The 19,892-nt window shown below is 37.2% G+C and overlaps 1 protein-coding gene across 4 annotated transcripts in view; it reads right to left on the reverse strand.

Moving 5' to 3' along the window:
- The window catches only part of DYM (dymeclin), a 403,540-nt gene that overhangs the window by 70,220 nt on the left and 313,428 nt on the right, over positions 1-19,892 (reverse strand). For all 4 annotated transcript variants that reach the window (XM_073213038.1, XM_073213037.1, XM_073213039.1 and 1 more), the window contains one exon: positions 2,226-2,408. In XM_073213038.1, coding sequence (XP_073069139.1) covers positions 2,226-2,408 — 183 coding nt within the window. The remainder of the gene's footprint in view (positions 1-2,225; positions 2,409-19,892) is intronic.

Raw genomic sequence — 19,892 nt, forward strand, 5'->3', positions numbered from 1 at the left:
CTTGTGCATAGTTCAAGCGACAATCCCAAAAAAAGAAGAGAAAAACAGGAAGAAATGGAGAGAGAGACTGGACTCAAAAGGTCCAGAGGAAGGCAAAAGTTTTGATGAATAGATACTTGCCATAATACGTGCAGACTGAAATGAGTGGGATGATGTGGGTTAGAAATAAGAAGTGAAAAAGGACAGATTGCATGGTTCTGTAATTCAAAGATGTGGAAAAATCTTGGAAAACCAGGAATATCCCCTACCCTGGAACTTGAAACAGACATTTTTATGTGATGCAAGAAGATACTTACTTTAGCACTGTAATGGCCATTTTGGGTGATGTCTTTAGACCCAACCAGATATTGAAAGACTTAAGACTACAATAGGCATGCTTGCATCAGATTAAAAAGACAAAAGCATAAGAAAAAGAGCATGCCAACAGCACAGGCACAGGCTTCTGTCCTCTCTAGGAAGCCCAACAGCAGTCTCAGAGAGTCTCTGGCCCCTCAGATGATAGCTCAGAGATGAGAGAATGAGACGACGTGGGAAGATTCAATAGTCACCCTAGTTTAAAAGCCGTGTTGCAAACAGACACCAATACCTCTTTTGACAGTCTCAGCTTCGAGGTCCTTGAAAAGGACATGACTGGTTATAAGTTTTTCCATTCAGGAAAGTCCAAAGTTATGGCTTCGCACCAGTTACTTACAGTTCATTCATAGCCCTTCAAGTCCAAGCTTAATTTACCAATCAAATGTCATTCTATCACAGCAATGTCACAAGTAACACAGCTGAAGTTCTACCTTCCTCAGACTGCCGGGGGACAGGGCTAGCAGCAGCTCAACCCAACACCAATTTCTCATGTAACAGAGAAAAGGATTTTGTTAAACCTTTACTAACACACAAAATGAATCTTAAACTCGGTATTTTACTTCCCAAATGGCACTAGCAAGAAACTATAGATGAATTTAGACAAATCGTGAATTAGCTGGCTAGAAGTGGGTTTTCAGAACTAGTAAATAGCTAGTAAAGTTTGCCTTCCTAGAGAAATACTGTTTCCTTTCAACACTGTAATCTGAGTATGCTATTAGGAGGAATGGATAAACTCTCCTTTCCGGATAGCGTCTTTGAGAACTGGGTTCAAAGCAGGAACTGCATTCCTCCGTGAGACTCCCCTGTGGACTACTTTTTCCAGGAGGTAAAGATTCCTCAATGCCTGGTGTGTTCTTACCAAAGCATATAAGTAACATTAATTCTTGGATTGTAAACTACAATTCTTATGACTGAACTTACGTATCTTTACTTGTGTAAGAATTTAATTACAGAATGTCTTCCCAAAAGTGAGGAACACGAGGAGAGCCGGTGAGTGGCTCCCAGTTTACTCTTACGCCCGGCACTGTGAATCAGACGACTTACTCAAGAATATCTGTGGAATCTAAGTGAATTGGAAAACAGTAACAAAGCAATAGAAAATGTAGCAGAAAAACATTTATTAAAAGGACAGGAAGTGAAAGCTCATAGGCCTGTGAAAAATGTTCAGCTACAGTAGCAATTAAAGAAATAAAAATAATAATGAAATATTTTTATATAAAAAGAAAAATTTTTAAATATTAAAATAATCATAACACTCAAAGCTGCAGAAGTGTAGTGAGACAGGTCCTCTCACAGTTAACTTGTGTAAGTGTCAGAGGCCATACAGATACATATATGGTACAATGTTTCTGGAAAGCAATTTGGCAGTGTTTGTTAAGTCTTAAAAATACAGATATCTTCTGATAGTAAAAACTAGTACATTTACAGCCAAAAATACAACTTAAAAAAAAAAGGTGAAGTAAGATTTATTTATCAACTATTCACTGATTATGAAATAAAATATATGAAACAACCACAAAAGCCATAATGGGATCATGGTTAAATATACTTTAGGACATTCATAATATAGGTTATACAGATTAAAATGCGAGATTTTCAAAGAATTGATGACACCACAGAAAAATGCGGATGATCTAAAGTTAGGTAAAAATGGCAGAATACAGAACTGTATAAAGTATGATCTCAATTCTATTAGATATATGCATGTGTGTATTTAACAACTATGGAATGCTGTAACTCATACAGCAGAACAGATGGCAAATGTAGTTAACGTCCACAGAAGGCACTCTACTACTGCAATTTTTATCAAGGTTTGTTAAACTCTCTCTGCTTTAATACTTAAAAAAGAATCATGTCTTCTTTATACTTACCAGATCGATATTTTGCATTATATCCTGAAATGAAGGATGAGTTCGAAATTGTTCGAAGAGATCTCTTTTGTAAAGCAGTGCATACACCAAGTTCGGATTGTGGTGAAGAGAATTTGTCAGGCAGGAATTGATGATCTCCAACATCATTCGAATCACTTCTTCGATAACATTTAGGTCTTGTGCCTGATAAAGAAAGCAAGCAAAGACACATAATGTTTTTCTCCTCAACACAGCATTAATCAGAATGAGAGTTAAATGCTTCAAAATTCTAACAGGATTGGGAAGACCTTGCAAAAGAACTCTTCCAGATTACTTCTGTCAAGAATCTTTAGAAAGGGGTTTGAGTTAAAAATCTTTCAAACTTATTGTCACATTAGGAATTTAACATAATACCTTATAGACCTAGCAACTTAGAAATAAGTCTGGTGCTTAGCCCCTTAGATCTTTAATGGTATTCTTATCACGATATCATCTTAAATTGTTAGACACAGACCATGTAAAGCAGTGGCAGGATCTTACCAATACCAATTCAGAAAAACACCTAATTCAGAACATGACTTCATTTCTTTACACTGTCACTTCAATCTATATTTACAGATAAATAGCTTATTGTTTTGTCTCTTGTCCCTCAGAGTCTTTGGGAATCTGAACACGAATTAGTTTTAAGACAGCGAATCAACAAATTTCTTAGGAGAACAATAGAAGAAGCAAAATTACAGATAAATACAATAGGCTTTTCCTTTCTCCTTGGGTTTTCTGAATTATGTTTCAAAGTTAAAGCAAAAATTATTAATATTGTCTGATTGGTTCTCAATGTATGTAAAAGGAACATCTGAGAAAACAGTATTATAACCAGAGGGCAAAGGGATGTAAAAGCGGGAAGGTTTCTATACCTCACCTGAAATGGTAAAATGTCCACACTACTGGACTATGACAGGTTATGCATGCGTAAGTCTAGAGCAAATCTACACAAAGAGATACACACAAAAATATTACATATACATCAACATGGAACTCTAAAAAAATCATTCAAGTAGCCACAGGGAGGCAGGAAAACAAGACATACAGATGGAAAAAGAACAAAAGGAAATGGAAAGTAAAATGGCAGACTTAAGATGGATCAATAGTTACATTAATTGTAAATTGGCTAAATGTAATAATTAAAACCCAAAGATTGGCAAAGTAGATAAAGAACACAGAACCCAACTATATATCTACAAGAAATTTCAATTGTAATTTACTTCAAATATAGTTAGGTTGAAAGTAAAAGGCTAAGAAAAGATAATACCATGCATATATTAGTTAAAGGAAAGCAGGAGTGACTATATCAATATCAGATAAAGTACACCTCAAAGACTGTATGGCCTGAAAAGTATAAAGCATTTACTATCGGGCCCCTTACAAAACAAGTTTACCATGCCTGGTCTAGCAGACAAAAGGCAATGTTTATTTCCTCGCATTTACCTCGCAAGTACAATGTGCAGCCTTGAAGCAAAATGTGTGAGACAAAACAGCAGGTAAAACCAACCATGTCCAAGACACAAAGTGATAAGGAGAATCAGACCCAGAGATACGCAGATTGAAAATATCAAACAGGGTATTTAAAAAAAAAGATTATCTACAAAATCTACTATGAGTCTACATGTTTAGGATTGATGGGGAGTTTCAGCAGAGTTGAAAACTATAAGACAGTGACAAACAGAAATGTTAGATATTTAAAAATATCTAGTAATAGCAGTAAACAATGCCTAGATGGGTTCAACAGTAGACCTGACAGCATCTTGAAGGGATAATAGCTAAGCAATTTCGAAAAGTAATTAAAGAATCAGACCAAGACCCAACAAACTCAGTGAATACCCCCAAAGTCTGGCAAAAACAAAACAAACAAAAAAGCACATTTAGATACATTATTCAAGCTACTGAAAACCAAACACAAAGAGAAAGTCTTAATGCAGCCAGAAGAAAAAACACATTAAATACAGACACACAAAGATAAGAATTACACCAGACCTCACAGGCCAATCTGACTGGAAAGGTATTGTTAAAGTGCTGAAGTAAGAAAAGTCAAGCAAGATTCCATAACTAGCAGAAATATCTTCCAAATATGAAAATGAAATAAAGAATTTTTCAAACTAAAGTAAGGTGCGATAACATATCGGCTGCATACCTGTACTGTAAGAAATGTTAAAGGGATTTCTTTGGGAAGAAGGATGTGAACTGTAGATCTACACAAGGAAATAAAGACATTTTTATTTTTAATCATTCTAAAAGAAAATGAATTTCAAAAGAAAAATTGTAGCAGTGTATTAGGTTTATAGCATATGTGAAATATATCACAACATTCTTCTAATGGGCATCAGATTTATTTCTAGTTTGTTTCTGTGATCAAAGATGCAATAAGCCCATGAGTAGATCTGTTTTTATATATGGATACTTTTCTCACTACAGCAAAGACTTCAGAAGAGGGGCTGGTGAAAAGGTTGCATCTGTAATATTAACAGATGTTGCCTCATCATTGCTTAAGGAGTGATGACAACATATTTACACTGACAGTGTAGGAAAGCTCTTCTCTCATTTTCTCAGTCACAGGTATAATTATTCCACTTAATATTCACTATCTGAAGATTCTCACTTTTGGATAAGGTTATGTCAAAATATCCCATAATGATTATCAATTCCTTCACATATTCAAAGTAGCTATAAACCCCCCTACATTGCTGGTGGGAATGAAAATTGATGCAGCCACTGTGGAAAGCAGTATAGAGGTTCCTCCAAAAACTAAAAATAGAAATACTGTTATGACTGAGTAATTCCACCTCTGGGAATTTATCTAAAGAAAACAAAACCACTGATCTGAAAGGATATATGCACCCCCATATTTACTGAAGCATTTTTTACAACAGCTAAGATATGGAACCAACCAAAGTGTTCATAAATAGATGAATGGGTAAAGAAGATGTGGTACACATACACAGCAGAATATTATTCAGCCATAAAAAATGAAAGAAATCTTGACATTTGCAACATGGATTGACCTACAGGTTATATAACTCTAAGTGAAATAAGCCAGGCAGAGGAAAATAAATACCATACTATTTTACTTACACGTGAAATCTAAACAAAATAAAATGAACAAAATGGAAATAGACTGGTGGTTACCATGGCAGAGGGGTTGGGGTGGGTAGGTAAAACAAGTGAAGGGAATAAAGAGATACAAAATCTCAAACATATATAAATTAGTCACAGAGATGAAAGTAGAGCATAGAGAATATAGTCAATAGTTCTGTATTATCTTTCTGTGTTGACAGATAACTGCACTACTTGGGGTGAGCATTTAATAATGTAGATTACCGTCAAGTCACTATGCGGTACACTTGAAACCAGTACAATACTGTGTCTCAACTATACTTCAATAATAAAAAAGTAACTATAGGTTCATGATTGTCATCTTTTTATCATTACGTGTTGCTTCTCTTTATCCATAATGCTTATTTTATTAAAGTATCTGCTTTATTGATTTAATATTGCTATAACATTTCCATTTTATCTCCAAGTAATCTTTCTCCAGCCTTTAATTTTCAAACTTTCTGTGTTACTGAAAACTTAAATAATTAAAAGCAATTATATGGCTAGACTTTATAATTTAAAAATCTAATCTGATAGACTCTTAATTTTTCAGTTGACTTTAATTCACTTAAACTTACTGTTATTATTGTATCTTTGGATTTATTCCTACCATCTTGCTTTGTAACTTTTATGTCAGTTCTCTGCAGCTGTGTAACAAACTACTCTGAAGCCTAGCAGCTTGGAAGAGCAGTAATTATTTGCTTTGCTAATGATTTGGGTGGGTAGGGCTTGCTGGGGACAGCCTGTCTCTGCTCCACGTGGCTTCACATGGGGCTGCATGATCAGGGGTTAGAAGATATACTTAAAAGAAACTTTTTTTTATTGAAGTATAGTTGACATATAATACTAGTTTCAGGTGTACAAAACAGTGATTCAACATTTACATATATGAAATGTTGATCGTAAGTGTAGTTACCATTTGTCACCATACAAAAGTTATTGCAATATTATTGACTATATTCCCTATGCTATACTTTGTAAAAGCTCATATGGCTGGCAAGTTGGTGCTGGCTATGAGCTAGGGATACAAATGGGGGTCGGGACCCAGGATCTTTGATTCTTCTGCACATGGTCTCTTTTGGGCTGCATGAGCTTCTTCACAGCATGAAGGTCCAAGAGATCTAATTTGGAAATCACTTCATGTTGCTACCACTTAGTATTACTACTAATGGTGTCATACTCTATTGGCTGAGGAGTGGCAAAGTTCTAGAAGAGCCTGTGGGGCAGGAATTATTACTGTAGTCATCTTTGGAAAATATAATCTGCCATATTTCTGTTTACCATCCTTTACCTATGGTTCACTCCTTCCAACCATGTTCTCTTTCCAGCCTCTGTTGAATTAAAAGCTTTTTATTACCCAGTCTTTCCTTTCCCTCTCTGCTGGGTTATAGGCTAAAGAGAGTATGTCTATCCCTGCAGGGGTCGCTCTTAACACTGTATCTTATACATCCAACTTTAAAAATAATGCTATTCATCTCCTAGACAAGACTCAAGGTTAATATACTTTCACTCTTCCTTGAACAGCAAGACACTGGCCCCATTCTTCTTTCTTGCTTTGTTATAGTAGGTCAGGTTTTAAACTTCCTCTTTTAGAAAAAAAACCATAAACGGGTTTTTAAAAAGTCAATAGTTAACTGTTTCTTTCATTCCACTTCTCTACAGGTCCACTTTTCTTCTTCTTCTTGAAGTATATCCTTCATTAGTGCTTTCATTGAAGTCTGCAGTCCTTGAATGGTTAAAATATATCTATTTTGCACTAACTTTCACATTAAATTTGAATCTAATTGTTTTCTTTTGCACTTTAAAGATACTGGCTCATTCTACTCTGGCATCTAATCTTTTTTGCCATTGAGAAGTTCACTGTAAATGTAACTAACTACTGTTCCCCTGTAGATAATGCCTTTTCAAGACTGTAAGATTTTAAGATTTTTCATCCTTTAATGCTTCAGAACCATGTGTTCAGGCGTTGATTCATCTCTATTTATCCTGCTCAGTATTCAGAGTTTACTTTTGATCTGACAATCTAACTTAGTCTCTTTTATAAATTTATATATTTTTCTCATCATTTTCCAATTTACTACCTCTCTGATAATGCCTAGTTTAGAATTTATCTATTGAGCTCCCAATTTTAATTACTATATTTTCATTTTTAAGCTGATTAAAGTCCTCTCAGTCATGTCCTTATTCCATTTCACCCTATTTTTATTATACAATTTTTACTCTTATGAATATTATTCCTTTATTTATCTTTAAGGATGCTTAAAATACAGAGTACTTTCAAAATTGTTCTAATTTTTAGTTCTGTCTGGATAAATTTATCTTAATTATGATGATGGCTATGTTGGCTGTTTTTCTCGTATTAAATTAGATTTCAGCATGGATTTAGGATTTTGGTTATAGAGGCTCATCTAATGTGGCTTAATCCCTCCCACCCTTAATTCTACAGGCTTCCCTAGCGCCTTTAGTCTGAACAGGTCTCATGGTCAGTGCCTCAGGTCTCCTGCCCTGCAACCACACTGAAGACAGGATGGATGGGGTTTGTCACCAAGGCGGTATCAATCTGGTTCAAAATCCACTGTGAGGGTGTTTCTGTGTCTTTCCATCTCCCTACACTTATTAGCACCTTTATTCAATAAGAGAGAGATTGCAGCTCCCAGTGGCCAGCAGGGAGTCTGGCACCAGCGTGGGGCTTCCCGCCTGGGCACCTTCTGCTGTGCCCTGCAGTTGCTGCGCCCGAGCCTCTTCCCACTCCTTCCAACCTGGAGCTCAGCAGGCTCATTGCTTCAGATCCTGCTTTCTGCTTTGACTGCTTTTTCTATCTCTGCTTCATCAAGAAATATCTATCTCATTGTGTGGTGTGGCTATATGTTTTAAAGGTTCTCTTGTTATGGTTCAATTATTATTTTTATGTTTTGAGAACAAAAGGAAGGGATTAGCCTTCAAATTGGAACTGACCACATAATCTTGACCAGAGGTCTTTCAATTATATTTTCCTCTCACTGTGGTACTTGAATTTGTAGGGAAGGAAGAGACTTCAAGTTTCAGAGTTTGCTCTCAAAGCCACTGAAGAGCAACCCAGTGAGACAGTCTGTCTACTTTAGTAATATAAGTCAAAATATCAACTTTCTGCACAATTTTATGTTCACAAATATTTCATACACTCTTTTATGTTAAGTATAAGTCCTAACATATTAAACTTAAATTTCAAAAGTGAATTAACTGTTGATAGTTTACAACTCCTCTTTTCAAACACACTGGTAATTAATTTTCAATGTTTTAGTGAGTATTTGATGAAACATACAGGGTAATATATCCAGCCCCCACACAGGCGCCTGCTCATTTAAACCAAAATTCAACTAGTGACCACTTATTTTATCCCCAAGACAGGTAAAGTATAAACTGGAAACATTACATCAATAAGCATATTCCACATTAGTTTTCACTTAGCATCAATCAATCTGACTGAAGGCTCTTTCAGAATTACACTAACACTCTTATATTTAAGGACTTACTGGGTATTTTACTTAAACTTATCTTAACACTGTTTCTGTGACAAGTTTTATAGATTATTTTCAGCTGCAGATTTATAAATTAAATAACAAGAACATAGTTTCTTGCCAAATAGACTAAAAATATGTAAGGAGGTACAGCAAAGACATTTTATATAATCTCATATTTTGTTGGGCTGTCATTCTAGAAATCTTATATATCTCAATGTTATAAAACTAGGAAAACAAAAATGAGAAATTAAATAATTTAGAAATTAAAAATAAGTTTAAATTAAAGAGTAGCCTAAAATTTCCTGTCAGTATCTATTTTAACATGTAACAGTGTAAGGTCACTAAAATTTCACTATGAAGACCCCTGCCCAACCCCAGCCCAACTACCTTGTTTATGAGATAAGGTCAGCTTCTTTCCTGGTTATATTCTGAGTGAAACTCAAAATATTTCAAAGCTAACAGGTCAAAATATTTAACAACTGCTGAATCTACTGGACGTGAATTGTGTACATCAGCTTGACCCACTGGATGTCAACTGCAGTTATTATCACAACTATTTTCAAAGGGATTATTCCTTGAGAAATAAAATGAGGTTTCCTTGAATTCAGGTATCTACATTAATTGGTTTTATTTTGTCCCCACAACTATAGCAACAATTTCTACACAGTTTTATTCAATTCAGCAATTCTTTAGTTTGATACTGAACAATTAATTCAGTTATTAGCACAGAATTTGATCAGAGAGCTATAAAATCATCAAACACCCTCAGAATTTATACAAGACATGCCTGACACTCCCTCTACTGCTAGAATTCCATCTATAACATTCATTCCAGTGGTCTGCCATTGTATCCTTGAACACAGAAAACCTTTGGGAGGCTCCCTGGTTCACCCTTTCTTTGCAGTTACTGAAAGCTGTTTCAGCTTAGAAGTCCACCACGGGAGTGCGCCCACTCACTGGTCTTTGCTCAAGGCCACTGTCCTGGCTACCACCTTCTCAAGCCCACTGCAATGCCAACCTCCCACAACATATAACCAGGTTTATAGCCTAAGCATCCTAGTCATTTTTCTGTCAGATGCCCACCATTTGGACTGTGTTGATCATAGATGTAATCCTATATATTTAGTTTCCTTATGTACATTTGTAATCCTAGCAACTAATTCATTTCCATATTCAAGTGGTGGCAGTTCTCTGCTAACCATTCCAGTACTTTAATTACTACCTTTAAGGAACAGTCAGCATTCCTACTGCATAAACTGTTTCCTAGAAACCAGCTCTGTGGATCCTTCTGTTTGTGTTGGAAGATCAACTGCAGCCTCAAGGCAACAAGCAGGGCCAGAGGGGTAAGCTATGTACCATGAGATTCTGATCCACTAGAAATGAAGTATCAAACTTTTGGCCAATTCTAATTTCCAAGGAAAACTCTCCAATAATTATAATTTACAAGTTATTTCAATCTTCAACTTGCTACTATGACTTGATTCTGGTGCAGGTACCTACTATTCATGGCAATAAACAAATGAAATCCTTTGTTTCATTATAAGCAGCATTATTGGGTAATGATCACCACTTATAAAAAGATGAGAAGTTAGCATGAATTTGATTAGAGTTTCTTTAAAATTATAAAATCACTCACATTTCAGTATCACAGACCTAGGTTATCTAATCTAATTCCTATTTGGGTGTCAGAATTTCAAATGGTATTTAAAGAAGGTTGTTACTTGGTTTTTTTCATGAGTATTAAATGAGGTAGCATTTGTACAGCCCTTAAACAGTGTATAACAAGTACATTGTGTTTTTAAGATGAAAACATTAAAGCATTTTAAAGGAGAAATCATTTCAATTTTAGAAATTATTACAAAAAGAAGAAAAAGTGACTTTCCAGTTGATAAATGAATGCAATTACTACTAACATTACAAAGAACTCAGAAATCACATTTCTCAGTCTTAAACATAAGACCCAAATTCCACTTCTATGAATAAAACTGGTTGCTTACAGGACCTCATATAGAAAATTTAACTTATGTTTGTGGAATAATAAAAGGTCCTATAGAATAGAAAGGCATGCTTCTAAAAGCTAACCATCTTTCCTTTGTACTATCTCAAAGTTGGTTTTGTCAAAGATAAAATCTGATGGCTCAGTGCAGAGCAGCAAAATACGTGGAAAATATCATGCATTTTTCACTTAAGATATTTTCTTTTTAGTACATACAGCTTCCGGTCCAGGAATGGATTCCAGATCAGTCTAACTTAAAAAAAAAAAAAAAAAGAAGACATATGTATTTTGCTGCAGAAAATCACCAAAGTAAAAACAAGGACCCAGGAAAAATGGTCCCATTTTCAGATGTGTTTGATGGTTTTCGTACATGTTGGTAATGAACACCAAACAAGGTCTCTGCTAAGTAGTGATTTCTCGTCGAGTGGAGAAGCTGGCAGTTGCAGGAATATCGTTCCCTGTCAACGGCACTCTTGGTTGCCTCATTATATAAACTTCCTTTTCCTTTTAAGAGGGAATTTATACAGCTAAACAGTTTAAAATCATTTATTTTTAGTTTCCTTAATAGAAGCATATGTATCTTGTTTGTATTAGTTTTGGGGGGATTCCAAGAGAGTTGTCTAAATTTCCTGCATTTTCAGCAGAAAATAAAACCTTCAACAAAATTAATGGGACTTTGCCAAAGTGGGGAAGAAGGGGGAGGAAAAACATAGTCAAGCCTCTTTTAAAGTTAATGGCTTTCAAAGCCAATCATTTGGTGATAGACCTCTGTTATCTTTATGTTGTTAATTCACTGGCACACACACTGGACCATGTTACTTCTGGCCAGAAGTGCATTTGTTCCAAAATATCGAGCTTCTGAGAGCAAGAACTAGCTTTATATTACATACAAAATCACAGCTGATGAATAAATGCTGTGACCAGGAGACAATATGCAACCTTCATAATGTGAGGGAAGGTAGAGGGTGGCGGAGGGAAGGCAGTTATGGCACCACTGCTCTTGTGTGGAAATGTAAAACGATGTGGTCTTTTTCTTTATTCCTTGGATAAGGTTTGAATGTGTCTGACAAGCCTAAACTAGAACTCTGGAAGTCTGTTATTTAAAACATGCTTACTGGTGTCAGGAAGGCAAGATAATGGTGGCTGCTAGGGGACACTGGCTAACTTTACATGTTTTTCCATACCTGGAAAATGGTCAGAGACCTGACAAAAAGGAATGTTCTGATTGAAAGCCAAATAAGTTGCAGCACCCACAATCACATTACCTTAGCAGGCTACTCACATGAACCAGAAAGTGGGGGGGGGGGCAGAACAGCACTTCTCACATGTCCCCAAGCCTTCCTAGCAGCAGAAGAAAGTAAGTGCACACTGAACTTAGTTTTTTTGTTTTTTAAAATTTAATGTGTTGCTTTTGCCTCAACACCCAGAAAGCAAATAACCCTATTTAAAAATGGGTGGAGGATATGAGTAGACACCTCTCCAAAGAAGAAATTCAGATGGCCAACAAGCACATGAAAAGATGCTCCACTTCATTAATTATCAGGGAAATGCAATTTTAAACCACAATGAGATATCACCTCACACCAGTCAGGATGGCCAACATAGAAAAGACTAGGAACAACAAATGCTGGCAAGGATGCGGAGAAAGGGGAACCCTCCTACACTGCTGCTGGGAATGTAAACTAGTCAACCATTGTCGAAAGCAATATGGAGGTTCCTCAAAAGACTAAAAATAGACATAGCGTTTGACCCGGGAACTCCACTCCTAAGAATTTACCCAAAGAAGACAACTTCTCAGATTCAAAAAGACATATGCACCCCTATGTCTATAGCAGTATTATTTACAAGAGCCAAGATATGGAAGCAACCTAAGTGTCCATCAGTAGATGAATGGATAAAGAAGAGGTGGTACATATACACAATGAAATACTATTCAGCCATAAGAAAGAAACAAATCCTACCATTTGCAACAACATGGATGGAGCTGGAGGACATTATGCTCAGTGAAATAAGCCAGGCAGAGAAAGACAAATGACAAATGATTTCCCTCATTTGTGGAGTATAACAATGAAGCAAAACTGAAGGAGCAAAATAGCAGCAGAGTCAGAGACTCCAAGAAGGGACTTACAGTTACCAAAGGGGAGGGGTGTGGGAGGGCGGGTGGAGAGGGAGGGAGAAGGGGATTGTCGGGTATCATGATTGATGCACATGGTGTGTATGGGGTCACGGGAAGACAGTGTAGCTCAGAGAAGACAAATAGGGACTCTGTGGCTTCTTACTACACTGATGGACAGTGACTGCAATGGGGTATGGGGAGGGACTCGATAATAAGGGTGAAATGTAATAACCACATTGTTTTTCTTGTGAAACCTTCATAAGAGTGTATATCAATGATACCTTCATAAAAAAAACTAAAAAAAAATTTTATGTGTTGCTTTAAGACACTAATGAACCTTAAGTGTTATTTCTGTTCTTCTCCAAAATACTTTGGTGTTTTATTATAAAATACCCTTTCACCATCTATAAAAAGTAAAATCAGAGTAAATTAATTCTCTAGGAAGATGTACCTTTTTTCCTAACAGCTTTCACATTCTGCTGAGTGCATCTCCTCAGCCCAGCCTGAGATGAAAGAGCCCCTTCTGCCAATAACTAACTTTGTGACGTTTGTTAAGTCACTTAGTTTGAACTGCAGTTTATATGCAAAAACAAGTGCTTATGAGATTTAAAAAAAAATTCCTTCCTACACTTAAATCTCAGCTTCCATAAAGAATGTAGAAAACACAGAATTTAGAAAGCAAATTTTATTATTAGAGTAACCAAAAATGTAATTAATGTAGTAAAATTCAGAGTTTAGATTACCCCAGCATCTTGAATAGAGTTACTGTTAGTTTACAAGAAAAAAAGACCCCAACAACCGTCAAGAGTAAAAATGTACAAGGTTAAGCTTGAAAGTAATTATTCTCTAAAACAAGAAATCTACTGATTCTTTTAAAATGCATTATTTTCAATGTTTGCTAATAATCTTTGATATTTTTAATGCCCAGAAGGGTAATTAAACACTAAACTTGGGTGTCACATATGTCACTTGAGTTTCACATACCTGTACTGCATGGGGCCCCTTCTTCATTCCCTCTAGGAAAGAAAAGTCAGTGGTGCTAAGAAACGCAGTAAGGAATCACATATGACAGCTATGGCCCAGTTTAAGGGGAAAAAAAAGGATTAACAGGTAGCTTCTAGTAGGGAGAAGCTTTAGATGGGGTTCTAGTCTCAGTTTTGCCATGCACTAGACCAGACAACTGCTGAGCCTCAGTTTTTTCAGAAGTAAAATAAATGGGCTCTTGGGGTGGTGTGGGGAAGCATTATAAAGGACACACACTGGATTCTGCTCAGGACGTGCAACAAATTTCTCTCCTAGCCTAACAATGAGAAAAAGCCAGACAACTTCAACTTAAATCATAAGTCCTCATATGGCCAGTAGAGAATGTTTTTGCAAGGCAATCAAGTGAAATGAATTCCTGAGAGGGAGCAGCCCCTCTAAGAAGGGACACATGCAAACCCTCACCTGGGGCAGAGCACAGGAGGCGGAGGTGGTTTCCAAAGGAGCTGCTCTAGAAAGCTGGACCCCAGATATAGTGAAGTTTGCATTCACTTGCAAACTCCTTTTCACTGGCCTCCACAAGGTGGTCATGAGAAAGACTAGGTGTGAGGCAGGAGACAGAAAGAGCTCCTCTATCTGGCTCAAGTTTGCAGAAGCTGCAGCTAGAGGCAGACACCAAAACTCCTCTCATGCTAAGTGAAAGCCTTGAGCTACTGGGGTAGCAAACCCTACTGGCCCAGAGTATAGGCAATTTTCTACTGTTTGTAGGGGAGAAGTAGAAACAGCCCATCTGCCTCTGAATGAGAAGCAGGAAACCCTCACAGGCAGAGATCCATTCCTGCTGGTGGATAGGTAGAAGCAAAACCCTCTAACATTGGAGACTGGAGCAGGAAGCCATGCTGGGTCCAAGACCCTCTGCCTGTACCAATACCAAGCAGAGGTCTGCTACCACTGGGAATGGGGCAGGAAACTCTGTTGTTCAAGGCCAGCCACAGCCACAAGGCAGAAGCTGGCTGCCAAAGGGAGGAGGGGCAGAGATGCTGACAAAGCCCCACTTCTAAGACCCAGGACTCCCCAAGGTTGAGGCTGGACCAGGACAACAGAAACACCCCTTTCTTCAACTCCACTGCAGGAACTGTTGAAAGCAGAGGACAGGAAAGCAACACTCCTTAAGCACAAGTGAACAGCTCCTGAGGGGATCTGAAGCTGGTGGTACCCTGATACAAACCCAGTTCCTGGCCTAACCAGAATGACCCAACTCCAGATTAGCAGCCTAACAGCAGAGGTGTGCCCAGTTACAGGCATAATTGTTTTTTACTGAGACTCCACCATCCTACACATAATGTCTGATACTGAATAGGAAACTGAGACACATAAATCAGATGGTTCATAAGTAAAACTGAATATATGTTTTGGAAAGTACTGAGACAGGGCAGTGATTCAGACCTGTCCATACCTTCACATAGGTTATCATTTAGAGGAGATACACTGGAAGTACAGGGTGCTATGGGAACACTCAGGCGTTGGTGGGGGAGAAAGGCAGGAAGCTTCCTAGAAGTAGCATAGCAGAGTGGTTAGGCACATAAGCTCTGGATGTGAACTCCAGCTTTAGCATTTACCAGCTGTGTGTCCCTTGGGCAATTACTGAGCTTCTTTGAGCCTCGGTTTTCTCATCTAAAAAGATTAGGATGTAATTATACATCCTAATACAACGTATTTTTAAATATGTGCTGTCTTGCCTAGCAGATAGAAAATGCTCCTTAAATGGCAGTTACTATGATTATTATGAACAGGCAGAGACCTGGACAAGTTGGTGCGGGAGGTGGAAAGGCAGAAGGAACTGTGTGTACAAAGAGCCCAACGAGGAAGAGGACCATGGTCTGGGAAGAAAATCCAGTTTGGCTAGAACATCAAATGTAAGGGAGGAGTAACAGATGAGATTATATGAAGCAGGCCTCACAGGTCAAGTCAGAAGAGTTCAGGGTTTCCCTTAGTGCAAAGAGGATCTCTAGGGCTCCTACCAACTGAGAAATACCCCCAAACAGAAGAAAACACACTTCCACCTAAAAAGTAGCACTGGAGACTTCAAACAGTTCTAGCAGGAGAGAAGGTAAGACCACCCCAGAGAGGACCAGGAAGTGCATTTTTTGAAAACCTACTGAGATAAAGATTCAGGAGAATGCTTGCTAGTCACAGTACAAAGGGCATGAGAAATGGAAAGAAGATAGCAGAGACTGAAATTTAAAGGTGAATTTTAGAATTACTATCCAAAATTTCTTCCTTGTTGTCTGACACTAGTTTGGAAGCACTTGTTTCCATCAAGTCAACTCCTCCACTATGGTGTTTGTTAGCTCTTGAATTTCTCCAAGATCTGTATTTTGAAACCTCCCACTATTTTTTTTTTTTTTTTTTGCCATATCTACAACCTCTTTCAGGATTTCCTTGATTGGCTCTGTTGTAAATCCTGTGAAGCCATGCACAACATCTGGACACAGTTTTCTACAGCAGAAATTTACTGTTTCAGGCTTGATCGCCTTCATGGCTTTATCTATAACAACAATGGCACCTTTAATGGCATAATCTTTCTAGACTTTCATGCTGTTCTCTTTCTCTCTCAGGGTTCTCTTCCATTGCATTGTCAATTGCTTCCATAGAGTGGGTACTGTGTGTCATGAGCTTATAAGGTCCTCATGACCCTTTGATCTAGAAGAGGATGAATTAGAGATGTTCTGTTTGGGGGCAAGTAGCCCACTTTGATACCTTCAGAGTTCAACTCATGGGTTTCTGGGAGGCCATGGATGGAGTCCAATATCAAAAGAACTTTAAAAGACAGTCTCTTGCCAGCAAGGTACTTCTGACTTCAGGGACAAAGCACTGACGGACCTAATCTAGAAAAAGGGTTCTTGTCAGGCCTTCTTCTTGTACAACCAAAAGACTGGCAGCTAGAGTTGATCTTTTCCCTCCAAGGCTCAGGGGTTAGCAGCTATACAGAATAAGTGAAGTTCTAATCATAAATCTGACTGCATTTCCACAGAAGAGTAGTTAGCTTATCTCTTCCTGCCTTAAATCCCAGTGCTTACTTTTCTTCCTTACTAGTAAATGTCCTTTGTGCTTTTTTTTTTTCCAGAACAGGGCACTTTTCATCTGTATTAAAAGCCTGTTCAGGTAGATTTCCTTTCTCCTCAATTATTTTCTTAATGATATCTGGGACCTCGTCTTCCGCCTCTTGGTTGGCAGAAGTTGCTTCTCCTGCTAACTTGACATTTTAAAAGTCAAACCTCTTTCTAAAATTATCAAACCATCCTTTGCTGGCATTAAAATCTCCACCTTTAGATCCCTCACCTTCCTTTTGCTTTAACTTGTTAAACGGTGACTTCACTTTCTCTTGAACCATATTTGAGTTTATAGGTGTGCCTTTCTTACAGCAACCCTGCACCCACATAAGAGCTGCACTTCCAATATGAGACAAAAAGATTATTTCTCAAAAAGTGCAAAGTTTTCATGCCTACTGGCATAGCTGCAGTGATGGCTTCACAAATTTCCTTTTCTTTTTTATGCAATGATCCTTACATTGGGTTCACTTATCTTCAATGGCACACAACTGCAGTTGCAGGACTCAATCTATAGTATGTATCAAATAATCCAACTTTTTCTTGTAATGTCATGACTTTCCTCTGCTTCTTGGGAGTACTTCCAGAATTACTAGAGGCACTTCATATGGATCCAACAGTGTTATTTAAGGTTTGCTATACTGCACTAAACATGATGACAAATATTCAAGAACCACAAGAGATCGCTTTTTACTGCTATGCTCAATTTACTGGAGAGACAAACTGCTCACTTGGAGATGATTAGTGCCACACAGCATTTTAAGCTGATACTGGCAGCACTAGAGCTCACACAGTGGCAACAGGGGTGGCTATGAGGTTATTACAGTAGCACGGTATGTAATAGTTATGATTTAACACTGTAACTTTATGCTTGTTTACATTTCTCTCAACCATAGATGGTATCATGTATGGTCTGTGTGTGCATAAATTTTAATTCTTTATGATAGATTGTAAATGATGAAATAGATTAGTATCTACCTATACTTTATGCACTCATGTATATACCTAATTTTTCTTAATTTTTAGATATTTCTAGGCTACGTGGCTTGTGAGTCTTTTTTAAATGATCACAAATCCCCCCAAGTTTTCCAATGTATTTATTGAAAAAAAAAATCCACAGTTTACTTCCCTGCAGAACAAACCTACATTGTTCAAGGGTCGACTGCAGAGTCCACTGAAAAGATCTAGTAGTAATGACAACCAAACAGCAATGAGCAAACCAACCATCAGACTATGTTCTCTAAACACCATTCGATACCAAAACAAAAACAAAAACAAAGAAAACAACCCATCTCCTGGAAAGAATAACCAATACCAGGTCTGTGGCAGAATGTACACAATATTAGCTGGTATCTTGCAGTAAAACTGAGGAAGGTTTTAATGACTAGTAGATTGTGTTAAATGGACACAGAAGTCAACATAACATGATACCCATTGAACAAAGATGAAACTTCAAAAAGCTGAGCTTCACATGTAATGATATTCCTAGTAGGTGGATTAGATGTTTTAGACAAACTCTCTTACCTGAGAATAACTATAAAATTTAGATATGTGTATGCATGTCCACACACAAACACACAGTTAAATGGCCTCAGAAAGCTATCAAGGCAGTAAGAAATTGTAGGTCCAAGACTTGGGAAAAGAGGAAAGCTTAGATAAATCTGGTTCTTAGGACCACTTTTCCCTTAAAGGTGTTTCATCAAGTGTAGCTGAAAGCCTGAGAAGCTGATGAGGCAGGAAACTTAGCAGAAAGTTTGACAGGCTCACAGGACTTGGAGGAGGAAAGGGCAAAAACTGGGACTTAGGGTCTGTCAAAGATGAGGGACCCATGGAAGTCCAAGAGCTATAACTGAATTGTAGGAGTAAAAAACAAATAGACCATTCCTCACAGAGACTAAAGTCCAGTGTTGAAGCAGCTCAATTAGATTGGAGTAAGTCAATCTGGGTATAACAGCATTCCTAGCCTAGCCAGTTGCCATAAGCAAAATTGACATCATCCAGGATTTCCTGGAGGAAAATGACATCATCCAGGAACTCAAATTATCCACAATTTTTTATATACAATGTCTGGTACTCAATAAAAACAACCAGAGACCTCAAAAGACCACAGAGCCAAGAGACAAGACAAACAACAGACAGTAGAAAGAGACCCACAGGGAAATATCTGACATGTGATTTAAAATAATTGTGTTTAATAGGTTCAAGAACAAGACTGAGAATTTTGTCAGAGAATTGTAAACTACAAAAAAGAACTGCATGAAAAATCTAGAAGTTAAAAATACTGTAACCGAAGAACTTAATGGACGGATTATTAAATAAATGAAGTTAATAAAATAAAATTGTTAAGAAAACATCCAGAATAAAGGGGCAGAAACACTATTTTAGAGATACTAGCTGAGAATTTTCTAATGCCAATGATCAAGCAACAAGTTCAAGAGGCATTATTAACACTAAGGATAAATTTGACCAAAACTGCTCTAAGTACATAATAATAATACAATTGGTGAAAACCAAAGATAGAGTATCTTAAAAACAGCCAAAGGGGGACAATCTGTGACAACCCTAATTATGTACTTATGATTTGTGCACTTTTATGTATATGTACAATACTTCATTGAAATTTTTAAGACTGCAATGGATGCGATCATTTTATAAATATGTACTAAAAGTTTTAAAAAGCACAAAGACTTTATTTCTGCAATTCTAATGTTAGAAATTTATCCTAAGGAAATAAGACTGTGCTCAAGGATTTAGTCCTGTGGATGTTTATTGTATAATAATAAAAAAATTCTCATATCCCCGAACTAGTTTTCTATTGCTGCTGTAACAAATATAAAT

Source organism: Manis javanica, chromosome 9 (genome assembly GCF_040802235.1).
Source record: "Manis javanica isolate MJ-LG chromosome 9, MJ_LKY, whole genome shotgun sequence".
Classification (NCBI taxonomy): Eukaryota; Metazoa; Chordata; class Mammalia; order Pholidota; family Manidae; genus Manis; species Manis javanica.